Source organism: Panthera pardus, unplaced genomic scaffold (assembly GCF_024362965.1).
Source record: "Panthera pardus isolate Hobbes unplaced genomic scaffold, ASM2436296v1 HiC_scaffold_11, whole genome shotgun sequence".
In the NCBI taxonomy this organism is placed as follows: Eukaryota; Metazoa; Chordata; class Mammalia; order Carnivora; family Felidae; genus Panthera; species Panthera pardus.
In genome coordinates this window covers 21053855-21074121 of record NW_026526666.1, presented here as the reverse complement: position 1 = coordinate 21074121, position 20267 = coordinate 21053855, and the positions used below count along the sequence as shown (strand labels likewise).

The following is a 20267-nucleotide window of genomic DNA, read 5'->3' as shown; positions in this document are numbered from 1 at the left end:
TTTTGAAAGTTTCTTTTCCAAATTTTAATTCATAGTATCTATTATTGTACTTTTGTTGGATCTGCTAAGAGCAAAACCATGCATTAGATGCTGGGAAGGCAGAGGTTGATACAATGATGTACAAGAACTGCTCCCAAGCATTAAAGGAACTGATGGTCCAGTGGAGGAGGTAGACAAGTATGTATATAATACAAGGAAGTGGCTATTCCGGTTTCTTTTTGATTAACAAGCATTTTGCAAAGACTTGAGCTATGTGTGTTCAAGGCTAAAGCAGTCATTTTAAAAATAGCTTAAAAAAATAATTTCACTGGATAGGGTGCTATGGGGTGGGAAGGGCATAAAATTGGTTATCATCACCTCCTATATAATAAAAACAAATTATTTGTCACGTTTTAACTGTGTCTGTGGTCCAGTGCAAGAGATTTACCACTTCGGATGAATTCCATACATTTGCATTTAAGTCTGAGAAGGACTTTCCATTACCAGGCAGTTGAACCAAAGGATTGGTAACTTTTCTGAAACAAGAGGGAAAAATGATTTCTCTTGCTTTTAGTAGTATTCCTTTACTTTCCACTCAAGAAAATCATTTCAGAAAGTTGATATTTGTTGTTGAAAGAATTATTTTATGAGTATTTTATGAATAGAAAGTATAAAACTAAGAAGTAATGCTGTCTCCCTTTTAAAAAATAGCTCACAAAAGATAGGACCTTTTCCTTTTTCTTGTGAGAGAAAAATTAGATCTTACTTTGGAATTTGCAACTATGTCTTAATGGAGAAAAAAATCAGTTCACATGATGTAGTGGTTACTTAGCCACTTCAAAGTCAAGAGTAAAATTTACTATTCTCTCTCTCTCTCTCTCTCTCTCTCTCTCTCTCCCCCTTTCTTTCTGCCTGCTTGTCTATTTCTCCCCTTTCTGTCTCTGTTGCCCTCCCTTTCTCTCTCTGGCTTTTTCTTTATTCTGAAATGAGCATTATTCTGAAATGCACATTACCTTGCAAAGATATCCTTTTGGACTGAAAACGAGGAAAAGCTTTAATTTTATCACCTTGGAAGTGTTTCAGTTTTCTGTGGCAGAGAGAGTAGCTTTAGCAATGAGAGAAAATGAAGGGGTTAAAACTGGACTTGGCTGGGTGTCAGAGAAACTTTTTTTCTGGCTCTGCTCCGGGTTTCCCCTTGAAGGGATTTCCCTCCGCCTCTGTGCCTCTGCAACAAGACCCTTTATAAAGAGCAGACTTTCTATTTCACTCCTCACTGAGCCTCACTGGCTTTAGGAGCTAAAGCCTCTTCCAGGGCATTTTCAGGTGGGACAGAAAGAAGAGTTTTGGGACCATCATGTTCTCATCACAGCGACAACTAAAAATGCCTAGGAAGATGTTTGTGATCTTTGGAGCTTCAAATATACTTTGCATGGTGTTTACAATTTGTAAGTTCTTCTCTTTGATCTGTTCCAAATGCTCACATTCCATTTCAGCCCTGATTTTGGCTTCAGTCAGTTTTGCTATGGTAGTAAAGAAAGGCACTAGGATTTTTAAGCAGTGGAAAAACTTAATTTAACATAACATGTAATGTGCTATTGAGTATTGCTATGTACCATTGTATTGTCATAGTTGGAGCTGCAAATTGATGTTTTTCAGATATATTTTTCCAATGTCAAGTAAATAATTGGATTTATCTCTAGTAAGGTCTATCTCTTCAGTTTCCTGTACTTGATAATGATCTTAAGCTTAGCAAATAACAAAATAATTTTGATAAATGGGCATCAAGGTTGGAACTGACACTTCTCCAAGATTCTAACACCTTTGGCAGTGACTCCAATTATTTTTGGCTTCTTGCAGTTAGTTTAAAATTTAGGAAACAGATCAGCCAGACTGTATTTTGGACATTATACTGGGACAGAGGAGAAGGAGCAGAATACTAAACAAAGTTTGCTTTTCTCTTTTTTGCCTTCACAGCTCAAGCTTTTAAAATAGAGACCTTCCCTGAAAACAAAATTGTTGCTCAGATTGGTGATGTCGTTTCACTGACTTGCAGGACAACAGGCTGTGAGCCCCCATCTTTCTCTTGGAGAACCCATTTAGATAGTCCACTGAATGGGCAGGTGAGAAATGAGGGGTCCAATTCCACGCTGACCATGGATCCCGTTGGTTTCAGGAATGAATACTCTTACCTGTGCACAGCGATTTGCGGATCTGAGAAACGGGAAAAAGGGATTCAGGTGGAGATTTACTGTGAGTACTACAGAGAATCTTTGATTTTCTCTTAATTTTGCTTTAAGTTAAGTTTCTTTAATGGATAGTTGTAAAAGAAAAAAAAAATCAAAGGATATTCATGTACAGATTCTTGGCTAGAGGACATACTGCACCAAGAAAGTTAGAGGCAGCTGAATCTAGCTCTAGAAAAGGAACCCACACCTTGGTCTTTATTCTAACTGCCACAAACATAGTGACCATGGGTAAGACACAACCTCTGGGTTTTTCTTTTCTTAGCCATAAAATGAAGCTCTCTGAAGTTTTTTAATTGTATTTTTCAGCAATTTCTATTTGATTATATCCTCACATGTTTACTTGGTCATACATCCAAATGATTTATGAATTCCATTCTTCAGGGATTTTCCACTTTTTTATTCTTACACAATTTTGTGCTTAAAATCAGCTTAAGTAGGAGATCTATAATTTAGTAATAGGCTTCAGTACAAGTTTTCCCTTTGACATAAGAAAAGTATCTGCAAACATTTCACTCCTTTGACTTTGGTATAGATAAATTTAGGAGGGTTGTTTTTGTTTTTGTTTTTGGTGCCATTAAGCCTTAATGCTCAACCACTCAACCTCAGGATAATTTGTGTAATGGATTAGAGTTACCTGATGCATGTTAATAAACACCCCTAGGTTGCCATTCTACCAAACTGCATCTCAGTCCATTCTCAATCCAGCGTATAAAGTTAGCAAGAGGAGTTAAAAGCCAACCTGAAATAAAAATCTTGCCTTTGGTTGCTGACGACTACTCTTTCAGAAAACCAAACCAAACCAAACCAAACCAAACCAAACCAAACCAAACCCTGGAAACCTTTATGGCCAACTCTTCATGAAGATCCCATCTGATTATCTTATAATTATTTTGGTTCCCTTCTGCTATGGCGGAGCTCAGTCTTGCCCAGTATCTGTAATTGATTCTTCAGTAAGCCCCATGTGTTGCTAATGTGGCCCAAGAAACTGTGCTTGGCCGGCTGCTTTCAATTATGCTGGTTGTACATGCATTGTTTGTGCAGCCTCCTGAGCTCCTTGAAAGGCCCCCTTATGTAAATACAGGGGAAAGTAACAAGTTCTTGTATTACCTGACAGCAAACCATGTGGGTTACGGGCACATTTCTTACAGAACAGGAGGGATAGAAATTATTGGTGGAAAAATTAAAAATACTGGTTCTTCCACCCAGCAAATCATTTCCGATTCCTTTGCCTTTGCTCTCAAGTATCAAATAGTTGAAGATTTAAAAAAGAGAAATAAAGACGCTTCTGGCTTTAATTATCTTTCTGGAGGTTTTTTTCCTTCAAAAATATCTGGCTCTCATTATGTTGAACAATCGTGTCTCCATTCCACATTTGATTGTAATATTCTCCAGAGCTGGGACCTTTGTGTCCTTATTACACAGAGTCCTGAATCCAGCCGATGTGCTACCATCATGACAGTTTGTAATGAAAAGGTAGCCCTTGCAAAGGAAGCAACGGCTGACTGAAATAGCACGTTCCCTTGGAACTGAAAGGTTCAAGTGGTGTGCTGGTTAGGACATTGAGTTAAGCATTTCAAGAGGCAAATCTGCCTTCCAGAATTTAAATACTGCACCTTCCTGGTGGATGAATTCTGGTCAGAGGCATTATTTTCAGAAGCCAATTATTTAACATTGCTCTTTTCCTTTCTTAGCATGTGTTGCTCAATAACTGTTCTCTGCCATGACATTCTGAGCCTCAGTTTTCTTATCTATAAAGTGGACTTATCTCTGCTCTAAGAGAATGTGGTATAATGTAAATCTTCAGTAGCAGTACAGAATAATAAAAGTACTGAGTTTAAATCCCAGACTTGCCATTTCTGAGCTGTGTGGCCTCAGGCAAGTTATGCAAATGTGCTAAGGCTATGTTTTCATACCTGTGAAAAGTGGTCTCTATGTGTTAGAGTTAAAATAAAATCCTTTATATTTAATGACTAGCACAGTGATGGGCATATGTAAGTATTCAATAAACATCAATTTCTTCTCTCTTCTTTTACTCTAATAATATGCAACCCTTAGTACATGCAGGCTCACAGCTGAAGAACTCTAAAGGGTGATTGATTCTGATTCGTGAACCCACCCCAAACCATGAAAGGCTATTTAAACAATGAATTAAGACTGTATTAACAGAAACATTAGACTTGGTTTGCATTGCATTGAATCAGTCAAAGACATTATATTACATGAACAGAAAGCCTGCTCATGTGTATTTGTTTGACCTTTGCAGCTTTCCCTAAGGACCCAGAGATCCGTCTGAGTGGCCCCCTGGAAGTTGGGAAGCCAGTCACAGTCACATGCTTGGTCCCTGATGTTTATCCATTTGACAGGCTGGAGATGAATTTGCTGAAAGGCAACCATCTCTTACAGAATAAGGACTTTGTAGAACCTATGGAAAGAAAGTCCCTGGAAACCAAGAGTTTGGAGGTAACCTTCACTCCTACCAATGAAGATATTGGGAAAGCTCTTGTTTGCCAAGCAAAATTACACATTGATGAAATTGACTTTAAGCCCAAAGAAAGGGAGACTACGAAAAAACTGCAAGTCTACAGTAAGTACTTGGGTGATGTAGTCTCGTCTTTATGGAAATTCAGTCTTGGATGTATACAGCATTAAACTTAGCAGCTAAAGTCAGGAAGGCATTTGTTTATAGTTTTTACTCCATTTTTATTCATTGAGAGCACAATATTTGTCAACAGGATAATTCAATGAAAAGAGCATTGGATTTGGATTGAGAAGACTTCTGGCTCCATTAACTGTGTGAACTTGGGTTGCTTAATTTATTTATTTCCCAGTCTATCAAAGAGAGTAATAATACCACCTGGGTAGTATGTAGTAGGCTCAGAAGATGAAATGTTTTAAATTATAAGTTCTTGTAACATACCTTGAAATATTAAGTTATAGAGATTTTACAAGGTGAGCGCTTGTTCTGTGTGTGTGTGTGTGTGTGTGTGTGTGTGTACACACATATGCATGTGCTCACACATATATGCATTGGGCAGGAGAGTGGAGATGATTACCTCCACATTCGCTGAAACTGTGGGGGACTTGAGGCAAGCTTGTAGTCCCAGAATTGTGTAGGAGTGGACTCACTGTACTCCGTTCTAGACCCAAATGCTGTGTTTTTCTTTGGACACTACATTTAAAAGGAGTACTGCCAACTATAGCATGTTTAGCTGAAAGAGAATGAGAGGGGAAGGCATTTATCAATATTTTGAAAAGAGTAGTCAAGACAGGGGATATTTTTCCTCGAGAATACAAAACTGGGAAAAGAGAGCTATCATTAAGTATTTGAAAGACATGTGGAAAAGGGATTTGATTTATTCTGTAACAGTGAAGGACTGAACTATGGCCACTGCATGAAATTTACTTACAAAGAGGAAGGTTTCAGCTCAATTGTTCTAGTAAATAGAGCTGTTCCCAAATCAAAAGGACTGCTTTTTAAGGCAGTGATTCCCTCAAGCAGAAGTGTTGACACCAACTTATATGAGCACTTGTCAAGTATTCTAAGATAGGACTGCTACCTTATCTGGGAGATTGAACCACATTATTCTAAGGGTCTTTCTTAATTTCTTAGTATCTAGGGCCCTCTGAAAACACCAAGCACCAAAAAAAGTACCTCAATCAGATTAGTCAGAAATTGGATCGACTGACTTTTGTGACCACACAGTACTAATTTTACACTAATTTGGCAGATTAAGTTTGTCAAATTTGTGAAAGCATGTAAATACAGACTTGCAGAGAAATACGTTATCCTTGTGGGATCAAGATGATGCCTAGCAGTTACTAATGTTGTGCCCTGCCTTTTCAGTCTCACCCAAGAACACAGTTATCTCTGTGAATCCCTCCACAAGGCTGCAGGAAGGTGGTTCTGTGACAATGACATGCTCCAGTGAAGGTCTACCAGCTCCACAGATTTTCTGGAGCAAAAAATTAGATAATGGGAATCTACAGCTCCTTTCTGGGAACTCAACTCTCACTTTAATTGCTATGAGGACAGAAGATTCTGGAATTTATGTGTGTGAAGGAGTCAATCAAGTTGGGAAAAATGGAAAAGAGGTGGAATTAATTGTTCAAGGTAAGTAATCTGTGAAAAATGAATGGTAAATGTGCCTTGATTGGGGTTTGTGCAATAGTGAAACAGCTTCAATGCCAAAATCGCTTCCTTAGGTTTTATTGATGACCCATCTGATGTCATGTACTTTAGCACAATTGTATGTTCATCTTGCTCAGACTTCTCAGAAGTCTTTCCTCCCATGGCTCTGCTTTTCTGATTCTTTTCCATCTCTCACCATTCCTTCCCTGCTTCCTTCTTTGGCTTTCTCTTTTCCTCCCGCCCCTTGAATATTAGTATTCTCAGGTTACCACATCTGTCCTCATCTCTACTCACTCTGGACTCTTAGTATTTGGGCCACCATACTCTGCTTACTCCTAAATTCATGTTGCCATTCCATATCACCAAATCCTGTCCATTCTTCCTCAGAATAATCCTTAGAATTTGAGCTCTTTTTTTTTTTTTTCCAACCCTCTTGCCATTGCCTTAATTTATCACCTCTGACTTGGACTCTTGCAAGATGTTTTTAAATAACGGCATTCATTGAACACCAGCTGTATGCTAGGCGCTTTACATATGTTAGCTATAATCTTCAAAAATTAACTAAACAGTAGGTATTTTATACTCATTTTATAGATGAGAGCATATTGTCTCATAGAAATTAATAGAGGCTCCTACAGATCATACACCTGATATTTGCTGGGAATTCTACTTTCCACTTTATCTATGTTGTCTTCATAGCCTTTACCACTACCTTATGAGGTGAATAAAAACTGGGGTTAAGCATAGTTCATAATTTGCCTAGGTCAGATCACTCGCTAGTGGCATTGACTGTGATTTTAATACAAGCCCATTTTAATCTAAAACTCCATGACTTTTCAACTAAATAGCTAAATTGTCTTCAGATGGTCATCCTGCTATCATTCTGACCTCAAGACAATCAATCCTGTGCAATGCTACCAGAGTATATACCTCAAACAAAAAAAGTGCTCATTATATATGACTTCAACCAAGCCCTAATTGCATGTAAATTAAAATTCACATTTAAAATAAAACTCTTTATAATCTGGTCAGAAACTACCTTTATAGCTTCGGTGGTGTCCATGTTGTTCCTTCTGCCTGGAGCACCATTCCTTCACCTGGCAAAGTCGTAGCCATTCTTCAAGACAAAGTTCATGTCAGCCTTCCAATTCCAGATTGTGTTAGGCAAATCTGGCTATTCCTCCCTTTTTCTACATTCAACACTTCTTATCGACGTTTATGTACCTCTGTTAGGTCAGCATACATTAATTAAGAGCCCTTGTCCAAGAATCCAAGAATTGTGCTTGGTGCTGTGGGGGCAGACATGAAAAAGTTATGGCGGCTGCCCTTGAAGAGCTTATAATGTAGGGAGGAAAGGCAGGCATGTAAGTGATAATTTAAACATACTTTAGTAAGAGCCAAAATAATGTATTTATTTAAATGTGGCTTTCCATTAAACTTTAAGTCAAGAATCGTGTGCATGTGTGTGTGTATTTTAATATTTGGGTGTCTGCCACAAAATAGGTGCCCAGTATATGCCAGTTGCATAAACTATAAACATGAACAACACAAAATTTTAAAATATGAAAATATGATCTAAACGTGATGATTAAAAAAATAAAATTGGAACTCACCATCAATAGATTAACTCAGTTGGGTGTTAGGTTACCATTCTCAAGAGACCAAGAAAGTATTACACTAATAAAATCATATGCAACTAATCACCCATCCTGAGAAAATTCCACCCGTAATAAATTAGATCCCATTTCAGCGTAAAAAGAAAATGCCCTGTGGGGTTAGGGAGGGTTGTTTTGAATTTTCCAACACAGGATACTAACCACCTTAAGTACTGAAGAGAGAATGGAACTTTGAAAAGACCTTTCAGTGACCTAAGAACTACTCCACAGGGGAAAAGTGTTCGCCTGGTAATATACGCAGCCACTGGAAAAAAAATGGTCTGAGAACACTTCACAGGCAGGAAGTGGGTCTATTTTCAAGTTCCCTTTTCTCACACTAGCATATGAGGAATTCAGAAACTCTGCTTATTGTTCTCGGTGATCTTTTTCAAAATCTAATAGCATATCAGTGTATTGAGGTAATTTGAGGAAAGCCTTCTTTGGAAGATACTACAATGTCACAGTGAGACAAACCAAACAGAAGAATAACTTCTCTTGGCACAGATGAGAACCTTGCAAAATGTGGTGTATTTGGATGACTTCTATGTTGAGAATTCTTTCCTCCCTCTCCAGTCTGCTACTTACAGGAACAATTTTAGTGATTTTCTGTGGAGTCTCAACTGTCACTCTTGGGATTGTCCAAACACTCCCAGTTTCTTCGGGGAACAGGGAGTGGAGATTTGAAATTCCCTTTCTCCCCAGACAGGAAGGATCCCAACGCAGACTGTGTGTCCGGCAGGGATAGGACTGGCAGCCAAAGAGCTTTTCTGGATATTTGAGACTTAGGACTCTGCCCTCCGATCTCAGTTTTCAACCCCTGAATTAATTCAAAGTAGTTTTGTATTTCATCAAACAAATTCTAGAGGTGGTTTGTGTGTCATTTTCATGTTTAGATTTTGGCTTTGCTCTCAATGTGATTCTGTGTGCTTTCAATGGTATAACTATATTGTTGGCACAGAAACTCTAAGCACAGGTCCATTATGGGTATGGCATCTAATCAGAAGACATATTTTTGTACCTGCTTTCACAACCTCTCTTAGATCTTGTTTTATCTCCTCGTGAGGATGATTTGATTCAGTTGTTGAAGCAACTGAAAAGCTAGGGTCTCAAATCAGACCCACCTGGCTTCAAGTCCTAGTTTTGCCACTGCAAACTAGATAAAGTTATCTAGCATTTCTGAGCCTAGGTTTCCTTAAGGAGAAAGAGGAGGAGGAAGAGGACGAGGAGGAGGAAGAGGATGGGAGAAAGAAGAGGAAAAGAAAGAGAAGAAGCAAGAGGAAGTGAAAGAGAAGAATTAACGGTAGCATTTCATGAAGTTGTGAGGATTAAATGAGATAATATACGCAGAGTGGCTTACACAATGCTTATACACTAGAACCTCTTAAATTATTTGAGCCGTTGTCCACTACTGCAGGGATGTGATAAACTACAATTGAGCAGAGACTGAATTAGTGTCGTGAAAAGATGTCACCTTCTGTGCTAACAAGTCTTAATCCACATTCATTCTGTTAAATGAATGACTCAATGAACTCTTGTGGGTTCATTCTTTAAAAATGCCTTTCAGGATCGTCCCAAGGTACAAAGGAGTGATATTTTCTTGCACAGGTGTTAGCTGTAAAGAGATGAGGAAAAAAGACCATATATTGGAATGTGGTGAAGGAAGAAAAGAATCTTACCTTCTTTTTGTCTTGTTCTTTTTCCTCCAGAGAAACCATTCACTGTTGAGATCTCCCCCGGGCCCCAGATTGTTGCTCAGATTGGTGACTCAGTTGTGTTGACATGTGGTGTCACAGGCTGTGAGTCCCCATCTTTCACTTGGAGAACCCAGGTAGACAGCCCTCTGAGTGGGAAGGTGAAGACTGAAGGGAGCAAGTCCACGCTGACCCTGAGCCCTGTGGGTTTTGAGAATGAACATTCTTATCTGTGCACCGTAACCTGTGGCCGTAAGAAAGTGGAAAAGGGAATTAAAGTGGACCTCTACTGTAAGTGGTTTTCGGAACTGTTTGCTGTTTTTTTTTTCCCCTCAATTCTATTGAAAGAAACAGAATGCAAGTATGATATACAATGCGATCCATGTGTTTAGAAAAGGAACTTAGCATTGTGAATTGTTCCTAAATCTCTGGACCGGAATTTTTGATGCAACCTAATTGCCTAAATCTTAAGTATATATTATGCGTGTACACAGTATCCACAGTCCTTACTTTGTGTTTTGTCAATACTCTGTCGTCATGCACTTGAACACACTCCATGTTCACTGCTTCCCATCGCCTCTGTGTATAGGGGGTATTCCAGAGGTGATAGTGAGCAAGGAGAGGAGTCAAGGCCCATTCAGATGACTGCCCAGCTCTTTGAACAGAGAGTGAGGCCCAAGCCTACTGTTTTGAAGGCACATTTGGAAAGTTGATTGGCAGGATGGGAAAAAATGAGGCAGTGGGGAGCAAGACAAAGCCAAAAATGAAAATAGGTAGTAATATTGGCCATAGGGAATGGCCCGTGGCAGCAGCTCAGATGAAAAGCAGAGCCAGGACTTAGCACGAGATCTTAATACTGATTTACACTACATACACCCACCATACTCTTTCTTGCTGTTCCTGTCACCTTAATGAAGAGCCTCTACAACCTCGAACCTCTATGAATTTGACATTGCTAGAATTCTTCATTGTATAATGAATGAGGGACAAAATATTCAAAGTGCTCTGAAAATTGATTACGTTGAGAGAGTTATTCTGGCTTGTGTTATTCAGCAGAATTCAAGAGAAAAATAGAACATTCTCTACCAGAAAACCTGCCCAAACTTGTGTTACCTATCAGGATTTTGTTCAGCATGAGTTAGAGTATGTCTGTAAAGGGATTTGAATGTCTCAAAATAAGGGTGAATTTTGTTGTGTTATCATATTACGTGGAGTCCAAGATCTGCTGATGTAGGCACATTCCCAGCAGAAATGAGAACCAGCAGTACAGTCTTACTGCAATATGGAAATAGGTGAGAATGTATCACTTTAACAGCATTTTGCGTAAGAAAAAAACTTTTTAGCATTACTCTTGCTCTTGCTATTTTAGTCTTATTTTTATTGGTTGGCCTAAGATGCATTATACATATTATTCAGAATGTAAAGCTCATAGTTTTTTGTTAACTGCAAGTATTGCCTGAGAAATACTTAAAATTTGGTATCTAAACTTGGCCATTGGAAATGAAAATGTCTAAATTGAGAACTGCACTGTGGGTCTTATTTGATACCCAGAGGCTTCACAACTCTCTGGGTTTCAAGCTCAGAGAGATGTGGGTTCTGATCTCAACTCAGTGACTTAACATAGATATGATGCCTAATGATGGTCTCTGAGCTTCTATCAGGTTTGTAAGTTTTCCTAGCTGTAAAATAAGTTCTCTGTAAGTTTTCCCACCTGTAAAATATGTTCACTAATACCTATTTTATCAGGCTGTTTTGAAGACTGAGATAATAAATATTAAGGGATTAACCCATAGTTAACATTCAATACAGCATGGGAAATAAACATTTAAAATACATAGCTAGAAATAAGATGGTGGAAACTCATGTTCCTTGAAAAAGATCAGTCCAGGGCTGTCAGAAAGACTGCATCACTAAGAAGAGAAAAATAGGAAGTATATTTATTTCTTGATTAATTCAAGTGCTAAGTATTTTTGTTTATATTTAATATCACAAATGTTTATACTCGATGGCATTATTTATACATTGGTGATCACTCTACCCCACGTGAGTTAAAAATGTCATTTTGAGACCCTTGCATTTAATAGTTACATTTTTCCTTTGAATGTCACATATAAACATCCTTTTTCTATGATATTTGCAGCATTCCCTAGAGATCCAGAGATTGAGATGAGTGGTCTGCCAGTGAATGGAAACCCAGTGACTGTAAGCTGCCGGGTTCCTAATGTGTATCCTTCTGACCGGCTGGAGATTGAATTACTTAAGGGGGAGAGTATTATAGGGAATAAAAATTTTCTGGAGAACATCGACAAGAAGTATCTAGAGACTGAGAGTTTGGACATGACCTTCATCCCCACCACTGAAGATACTGGAACAGTTCTTGTTTGTCTGGCTAAGTTACATATTGATGAAATGGAATTTGAACCCAAACAAAGGCAGAGTACACAGACACTTTATGTTAATGGTAAGTACATGTGTGACGTATCCGCACCTGAATATGGGCTTCTTATCATGTTTGCCGGGGAATAGTTAACATGAGGTTAATAGTTGAAACCTCTGTGGAAAAAAAAATAACTGGAAAAGAAATTTTAAAATAATTATAACAAACCACTCCCAACACTTAAGACAGCAATCATTTTTTATCTTATGATTCTATGAGCTGGCAATTCGAGAAAGTTTCATCTGCTCACTGTGGTACCAGATGAACTCACTCATGCATTTTCAGTCATTGGCAGGTCAGCAGGGCATGGCTGGTCCCAGATGGACTCACTCATATATCTGGGGCCTCTCTGGGGGTTCTGGGCCTCCCTTTCTCCACATGCTGTTTCATCCTGAAGGAAAGGAGCACAGGCTTAGTCACCACAGTGCAGCATTTTGAAAGAGTGATAATGAAAGGAGGCCTTTGAGACTCAAGCCTAGAAGTCCTATGGTGTTACTTCTTCCATGTTACATTGGTCAGAGTGAGTCACAAGGCCAGCCAGGTTCAAGGGGTGGAGAAATAAACACCTTCTCGCAGGAGAGTCAGATAATTTCTGGTCATGTTTAACGTACATAAATGTTGATACACACTATCAGTGATCATCCATTCTTAGGTAGTCAGGGACTTTCTACAGAACTTATTTCTATTAGAAAATACCCATGCTGGGTTCATATTCTACTCTCTATCATTCTATACTTGCTTAAGTAAACGGGGACAGAAATCCGCCTTTGGTAAGGGTATCAACATTAATAAACTGTTCCAATCCATTGAACCATAGCTCAGTTTTGCCACATTATTAAAACTTTTTTGGAGCTCAGGGTATAAAGGGTCAAGCTGACAAGTGTTCCTGCCTTTTCAGTTGCCCCCAGGGATACAACCATCTTGGTCAGCCCCTCCTCCATCCTGGAGGAAGGTAGTTCTGTGAATATGACATGCTCCAGCAATGGCCTTCCAGCTCCAAAAATCCTCTGGAGCAGGCAGCTAAACAATGGGCATCTACAGCCTCTTTCTGAAAATTCAACCCTCACCTTAACTTCTACAAAAATGGAAGACTCTGGTGTTTATGTGTGTGAAGGGATTAACCAGGCTGGAATAGACAGAAAAGAAGTCGAATTAATTATCCAAGGTAAGTAAAACGTGATTAATGAGTTATTTTCACTAGTATTATTTTGGTTGTCACCGGTTTTCAACAAAGCCCTCTCTGAAACCAACACTTTTACTAAAAACATATATTGAGGGTTTTGAAGAGCCCATGGTGTTTTCTATGCTTGGAAAGTTCCTGGAATGGAACTTCCTCATAAACAATTCCACGTCAGTTATCCTAAAATTCTTTTAACCTCCAGCGGAATGCTGGCTGTGGGAACGGTGCCAGGAGTTTCTAATGCCGGCACCGGTTATGGTGTGAAATAAGGGTAGGAAGAGGTATGTATGTATTTGGAAATTAGCTAAGGTTAACGCCACCATATGTACTGAATTGGACTCTGAGTGGTAATCTCACAAGGCACATACTAGTATTTGCTTAGAAGCCCAAGAAGGCACGTAAGCCTTTTGTAAATTTTGAGGTTGAGTAGCAGTGACCATGCCCTCTGGTTCATCAACTTTGGGCATACAAGTTCCTTTTTTTTTTTTTTTCCTTCCTGGAGCTGTCATTTCCTGTCTTATTCCTTGGTATTATTTTCACTAAGGCATTAGTGACTTTCTTGTTACCTCATCTCGGTGATCATTTGTATTTTAAAGAAACAACCTTGGAAGGAAGGGCAATGCACAACTTTAAAAAAAGTCTTTAGGATAGATGTCATGGTACTATAGCTCTTGTCGGGGAAAGAATCTCAAATCAAGTCACAAAAATAGATGGAAATCTCACTTATAAAATGGTGATATGACACCTTCTTCCATGGGCTGTGTATTAATAGCGATGTTGTACTTTAAATACTTAGCCCAGTGCCTGGCACTTAGTGAATAATAGTCGTGGTTGTTAGAATAGTAAGAAAGCCATCTCTGTACAACTTGATCCAGGAAAATCCAACCCAAACTCAGAAGCCTGTAAAGACTTTTGTACTTCAAGGAAAAACTGCACAACATTGTGACAAAAAAAATTTTTTTTTCACGTTTGAATTCTGTTGCTGTTTATCAAACACCATTTTTTGACTAGTCTGGGTAAAGAATTAGATTTAGAGACATGAGAGAAGTATAGACACGTATTCTCTCGTTAAAAACATGGCTATTTATGTGGGCACCTGGGTGGCTTAGTAGGTTAAAGATCTGACTTTGGCTGAGGTTGTGATCTCGAGGGTCGTGGGTTCAAGCCCTGCGTCAGGCTCTGTGCTGACAGCTCAGGGCCTGGAGCCTGCTTTGGTTTCTGTGTCTCCCTCTCTCTCTGCCCCTTCCCTGCTTGCACTCTGCCTCTCTGTCTCAAAAATAAACATCCAAAATAAATAAATTAAAGACACGGTCATTTACAAAAAAAACAGTCAATGCTTGACTTCTTTGCTAGCCTCTGTAAACACTTAATGCAAACAGTAAGCACAAATAGTTCCTTGACAGCTAATTGTTGCTGTCATTAAATTAATATGGAATTGGTTTATATTTCACCCAGTCAGAGGTGCATTTTAAATTCTCTTTACAGTTGCTCCGAAAGACATACAACTTACAGCTTTTCCTTCTGAGAGTGTCAAGGAAGGAGACACTGTTATTATCTCCTGTACATGTGGAAATGTTCCCAAAACTTGGATAATCCTGAAGAAAAAAGCAGAGACGGGAGACACAGTGCTACAGTCCAGAGATGGTGCATATACCATCCACAAGGTCCAGTTAGAGGACGCTGGAGTGTACGAATGTGAATCTAAAAATGAGGTTGGCTTGCAATTAAGAAGTTTAACCCTTGATGTTAAAGGTTAGTTAGAGTTTTGTTTTTATTTTTTGATTATTTTTTACAGTAGTCAGAGGTTAGATGGATTGTAAAGATTTTCTAGGATTAGGTGAATGAGTTGGCAAAATGGACCTGAATTCCATGTTGATTGTGGTTATTGCTCAGTGTTTCCTAAAATAATCATGCACAGCTGCCCTATCCTATGGAGTTTAGCCAGGAAGTTGACATTAGTCATTAGTGAGTACAGAATTCCCATTTGCTTTTCTCAGAGTTGACAATTCATCATTGGTCTCTGAAGTCTTGCGTTTCCTAAGCGTTTAAACATACTTCTAAAGCCTTTCCCTGGAGGTTATAAGGAAACTAAAGAAGTAGGATTGGCACATGGAAGACGAAAGTTTCTATCCAGATTCTTGTCACTCCTATCACAAGAGAACGCAATTCTCTGGACATGGAGTAACTGTGTATTTTCTGGATTGACTCCCTTCAAGATAACAATTAAGAGTGCCAATCTTGATGCTGAACAACATAAGAGAATCTCTAGACTATAGAATTGCCTTCTTAAAGATCCAAGCCCTTGTCCATCCTACCCTATTCTGATAGTGGGTGGGGGTGCAGAGCAACAGCCTCAGCCGAGAAACTTCGGGGGCCCTTTCATTTCCTACCCCCTCTTGTGAATGCCTGGTAGGATCTGCTGATCTTATTGGTGAAAGCAGAATATGTTAGCCTGTACTAATTAGTCTCCATGCCTTGTGTGCTAGTCTCACTGTGTGTTGGGAGCCAGACTTGGAGCAAACAAAAGCAAGTCTTGGAGCCTGTGGCACTTGGCTATCAGAGTTTGCAACCACGGGTCAGTGTGAAGAAAATTTGAACTTAGGTCAGAAAATGGGTAAAACTGTTGCTCATCTGGCCAAATTTCTCGACATTTCAAGGCTTACCATATGTTTTCTGTTGTCATAGTACCATAACAATACATCTATCTAGAAGTGTTAAAGAATGGGAAAATACCATGATTACCTGTAAAACTTATAGTCATCCACCTGCAGTGATTATCCTGAAAAGAGTTGATCTGTCCAAAGAAATTACCATGTGCTCAAAGAATGGAACATTTGCCTTGTGTCATGTCACTCAAAATGACACGGGGGTGTATGTAATCAGTGCTTCTAATGAGGTTGGGGATGATTCTGGATGGATTGAGATCTCAGTTATGAGTAGGATGAAATCCACTCATTCCTATTTCTTTTAATCTTTGATGCCTCTAGTCCACTTTTAATTAAGCCTAGCCCTGGAAACTTAGACTCCTAACATTTTTGTGATTCTGTTTGTAGTTAATGATTCTCTTTTAAAGACATATCAAAGCCCTTTCTCTACTTTTTAACTCTCTCTCACACCTTGTCTTTTCTAATTGCTTTATTAAATTAGTGACTTACATATTTGCCATTTTTCACTCATTACTTACATGAACTATCCAAGCACTTTAGGCACTCAGCTAAGAAATTCAGGCCCCCAAACTATGGTTTAAAGTAACTGCAAATGAATGAAGACAAAAATTTGACATTTTTCCTTGGTATTTGAATTAGCTTACCTTTCTGTGTAGCTGCATTTTAAAATTAATTTTGTTTTGTTTTGTTTTGGCTTGAATGTATTCCAGTGATATAGGAATGGTTGGGAGTCTTTAGGATTTTCAGTGTTTATACAGCTAATGAAAATAGTGTTTGAAGGTTGCCCTGGTAACCGACTCAACAGCAAATTTGTGTTTGACTGCAGATGCCTCAAGGAAAAACTAAAAGCAAAAGATAGTATTTATTAAGTTGAAAAGAAAACAATAGGAGTATAAATACCATTGTCCATCATATTGTCAATATTGATGCCTAACCATAGTTATGATGGACATCCCATTAAAATATTACACTTTGACTAGTTCTACTCTAATAGGGAAAAGTAGAAAAATGAGGCAGTTATCATTATATTTAGGGCTAAGTGCTTTTATCATCAATAATTTGAAAAGGTCAACTTCCCATCATCTGATTATCATGATCCTGTTTTACTTAGTTGACCTCCAGTGATTAGAAACTTCTAGAAGGAATGTAGTAATCGCCAAAGTCAGATTTCTTCAGACAGAAAACATACATGCTACTTTCAGAAATTTAATACTTGTGGGGTCATATGATTCCGGGCAAACATTAGTATAGATAGAGATGAGCCTGTAGTAAATGCCACTCTATCTTTCTCAGATGTTCTTATAAGGTTAAGTGTTAAATAGTATTGCAGTGATCACATGATTTTTAGTAGATTAGAAAGTAGTAATTTTTGCTTTTGTAAACTATTACCTTCCGTACCCAGTTACAACGCAATGACAAAGTGACAGCATGTAGAAAGAAATGCATTACTATTCAAAAAATATTTATTGGGTATCAACTACTCCAAGCAATGAGTCATTTACTACCTATTCAGTGGTGGACCAAAAAGAAATTGATAGGTGGTCTTATGTAACCTATAGACCAAAGTTAATAGATAATCATATAAATAAATGTATAATTACAAGCAGTGATAAGAACTATGAGAAGGAAATTGCAATGAGTTGTAAAAGTATATCAGGGTTCCTAATTTAAGCTGGGGAAGATGTGGGTCAAAGAATGCTCTGAGTAAGTAACATTCAAACTAAAATATACTATCCAAAAAACTTAAGTTTATCAAGAGATGATATAAATGCTGAAGATGAATAACATATATTAAGATGTCCTACTTCAGAGATACAAAACATAAAGTTTTTTATATATCTCTGAAAGAGCCGTCAGCAAGAATTCTTTTTTTTTTTACTATCGTATATGCTGTTTGACTATAATGATTACACTTTAGATGTTACAAAGATTTTTCTTGGAGAACTGGTTAATTATTTCAGTTCATGGTCATCAGAGTCCTAGTTCTTCAATAGATTTTTGCATTTTCCAAAGCAAACACTCCTCTCCAATTCTTGCTTTTGTAAAAGAGTCCTAGAATGTCATGCTCTTGTTTCCATTCTACAATTGAACCTGATTCTATTTGGACGCAACAACTGTCATCTTAGACCCATCATGGCCATAGCAACAGCCAACAGGATAATTGAAAGAAGTGTGTATTTGGTTCCTGTTAGCCCTTATCACTGCTTTGATTCATTCCTATTAAGAGAACTAGTTGTACTGTTAGAATAAAATATATAACTATTACTATCAAAAAATCTTTTTGTACCAGACATTAATTGCATCCATTTTGTTATTTTCCAGGAAGAGGAAATTACCAGGACTATTTTTCTCCTGAACTTCTCGTGCTCTATTGTTCATCTTCCTTAATAATACCAGCCATTGGAATGATCATTTACTTTGCTAGAAGAGCCAACATGAAAGGGTCATACAGTCTTGTAGAAGCACAGAAATCAAAGGTGTAGCTAATGTTTGAAATGTTCAACCAGAGCCACTATTTATCAGTCCACATTCTTAATACTGCTCATCATTCCATGAGAAAAACAACAAGCTCAGAGTCCAGACTTCCCTGAATGTAGTGACTTCTTGGAAAGAAATGGCTTCTTGTGCCCCATGCTGTGAGCAAGAAGCCAGAGGAAAACTTTCTGCCTAAAAAATAGGCACTACCATTGAGATGTGTTGACTGGAGTAGTTCCTTGATGTGTATATACAACAACATGATGTGTACATATGTAAAATAAAATTATACCATAGCAAGATGGCTTGGAATAGCAGCCCTCTGTAGTCAGATCTTCAGAGTAATTTAATAGTGTTGCCTGGGCTGATTGTTATAACTGAATGCATCTTAAGAAAATTTAACATTGACTGGCAGCTGACCTATGTCACCTTTTTAATATTTTCTTTTCCTTAACAAAATTTTATTTCCATAAAGTTGATTGATAATAATTTCATGTTTTGTAAAGATGCCAAGCTTTTATCTTTTTATAGGCAAATGATAAACCAGGAGGGCACTGGGTTCACTTTCAGGTACTAAACACTTCAACCTATGGTATAATGGTTGACTGGATTTCTCTGGATGGTACTTGCATGGTACGGAAATGTTTTAGGATGTTTGTTTATCAGACTCTTGTGTAACTTTTCTGATGTGGTCTAAAAATGCAACGTCTTTTGATTTTCTTTTGTAAATGTTTAGAATTTTTTTTTGTACAGTAAAGTGATAATATCTGGAATTGGAAGAATTGTGTGTTTATTTACTGTAAACGGTCACGTTTAATCATGGTGTTTAAAATGCCAAGTTCCAAAAGTATAGAGTTCAAACCCATAGAGATAATAAAAGATTGCACTTGAAGTACAATCCTCAGACTATCATAATCATTATGGGAACTTGATAAAAATTCAAGTATTTTAAGACATACTATCCTGTTGAATTTAAATGTCTCATTTTGTGTCCTTGGGATCTGAAATGAAATTTTTTTTGCAATTAAAAAAAATGGAATACACAAAAAGAGTGAATGCAGATGAATGTGCACATGTCAAAGGGTGACAAGCAAACATGTATGTACGTACCACTACGACCAAGAGATGGAGCATTACTATTCCCACCAGAGCCCATCTGGTCACTCATGCAGAGAAGTCAAGTCAGTTGTCTTCACGGGCCTTCTAATAAAGAGCTGTCTGTAAACCTTGTTTATTTTCCAGAAGGATGCCTAACTATGACCTGAGACTTCACTGAACCCCAGCCCTTGTCAGTCGCCCAGGCCACTTATTAAATCCCTTTAGGAAGAGTTGGATTATCTACTCCAGAAGTTCAATAATGACCTGGGGAAAAAACAGTGATTCTTTCTCCCCTAGAAACCAGAGAGGTCCCACCTCCTCTTCCTGATCTTGTTTGTGAGCATTTTTAAAGGCAAGTGGCAGAAATGAGATCAAAGATAGGTAAGGAAGACAGGTGTTACACCTTGAGAGTAGGTGCCAGATCTTTGGGAAGAAGGGAATTTTTCATCTGACTCCTGGTCTCTGAAGGGGGTGTGGTTTGTATTAGACACTACTTCCAACTTTTTTCTGGCTGACTGGCTGACAGTGAAGCATCGAAGGCAACTGCCAGGGCTTTTCCTCTCAAGTAGATATCCTTCCTATTGTCTATAAATCTGAATTTGAACTAATTCATTTGCCTAATATTCTGGTGAGAAGGAAGCAAACAGTTGATTTGGGGAGGTACATAAGCACTTTCAGGATATTGGCAAACTTTCATTTCCCTCATAATAT

At 38.2% G+C, this 20267-nt stretch overlaps 1 protein-coding gene across 2 annotated transcripts; it reads left to right on the top strand.

Moving 5' to 3' along the window:
• The first annotated feature begins 1189 nt into the window (after positions 1-1189).
• VCAM1 (vascular cell adhesion molecule 1) lies at positions 1190-19231 on the top strand. Of its 2 annotated transcripts, XM_019457636.2 has the most exons (9): positions 1197-1424; positions 1954-2229; positions 4489-4809; positions 6070-6336; positions 9716-9991; positions 11841-12161; positions 13036-13302; positions 14803-15069; positions 18306-19231. In XM_019457636.2, the coding sequence occupies exons 1-9, from the start codon at positions 1334-1336 to the stop codon at positions 18464-18466; spliced, it is 2247 nt and encodes a 748-aa protein (XP_019313181.1). In that variant the 5' UTR covers positions 1197-1333; the 3' UTR covers positions 18467-19231. The 2 variants fall into 2 exon arrangements, with proteins under 2 accessions (XP_019313182.1, XP_019313181.1); XM_019457637.2 differs by lacking the exon at positions 14803-15069 and having other exon boundaries at positions 1190-1424.
• The last annotated feature ends 1036 nt before the right edge of the window (positions 19232-20267 follow it).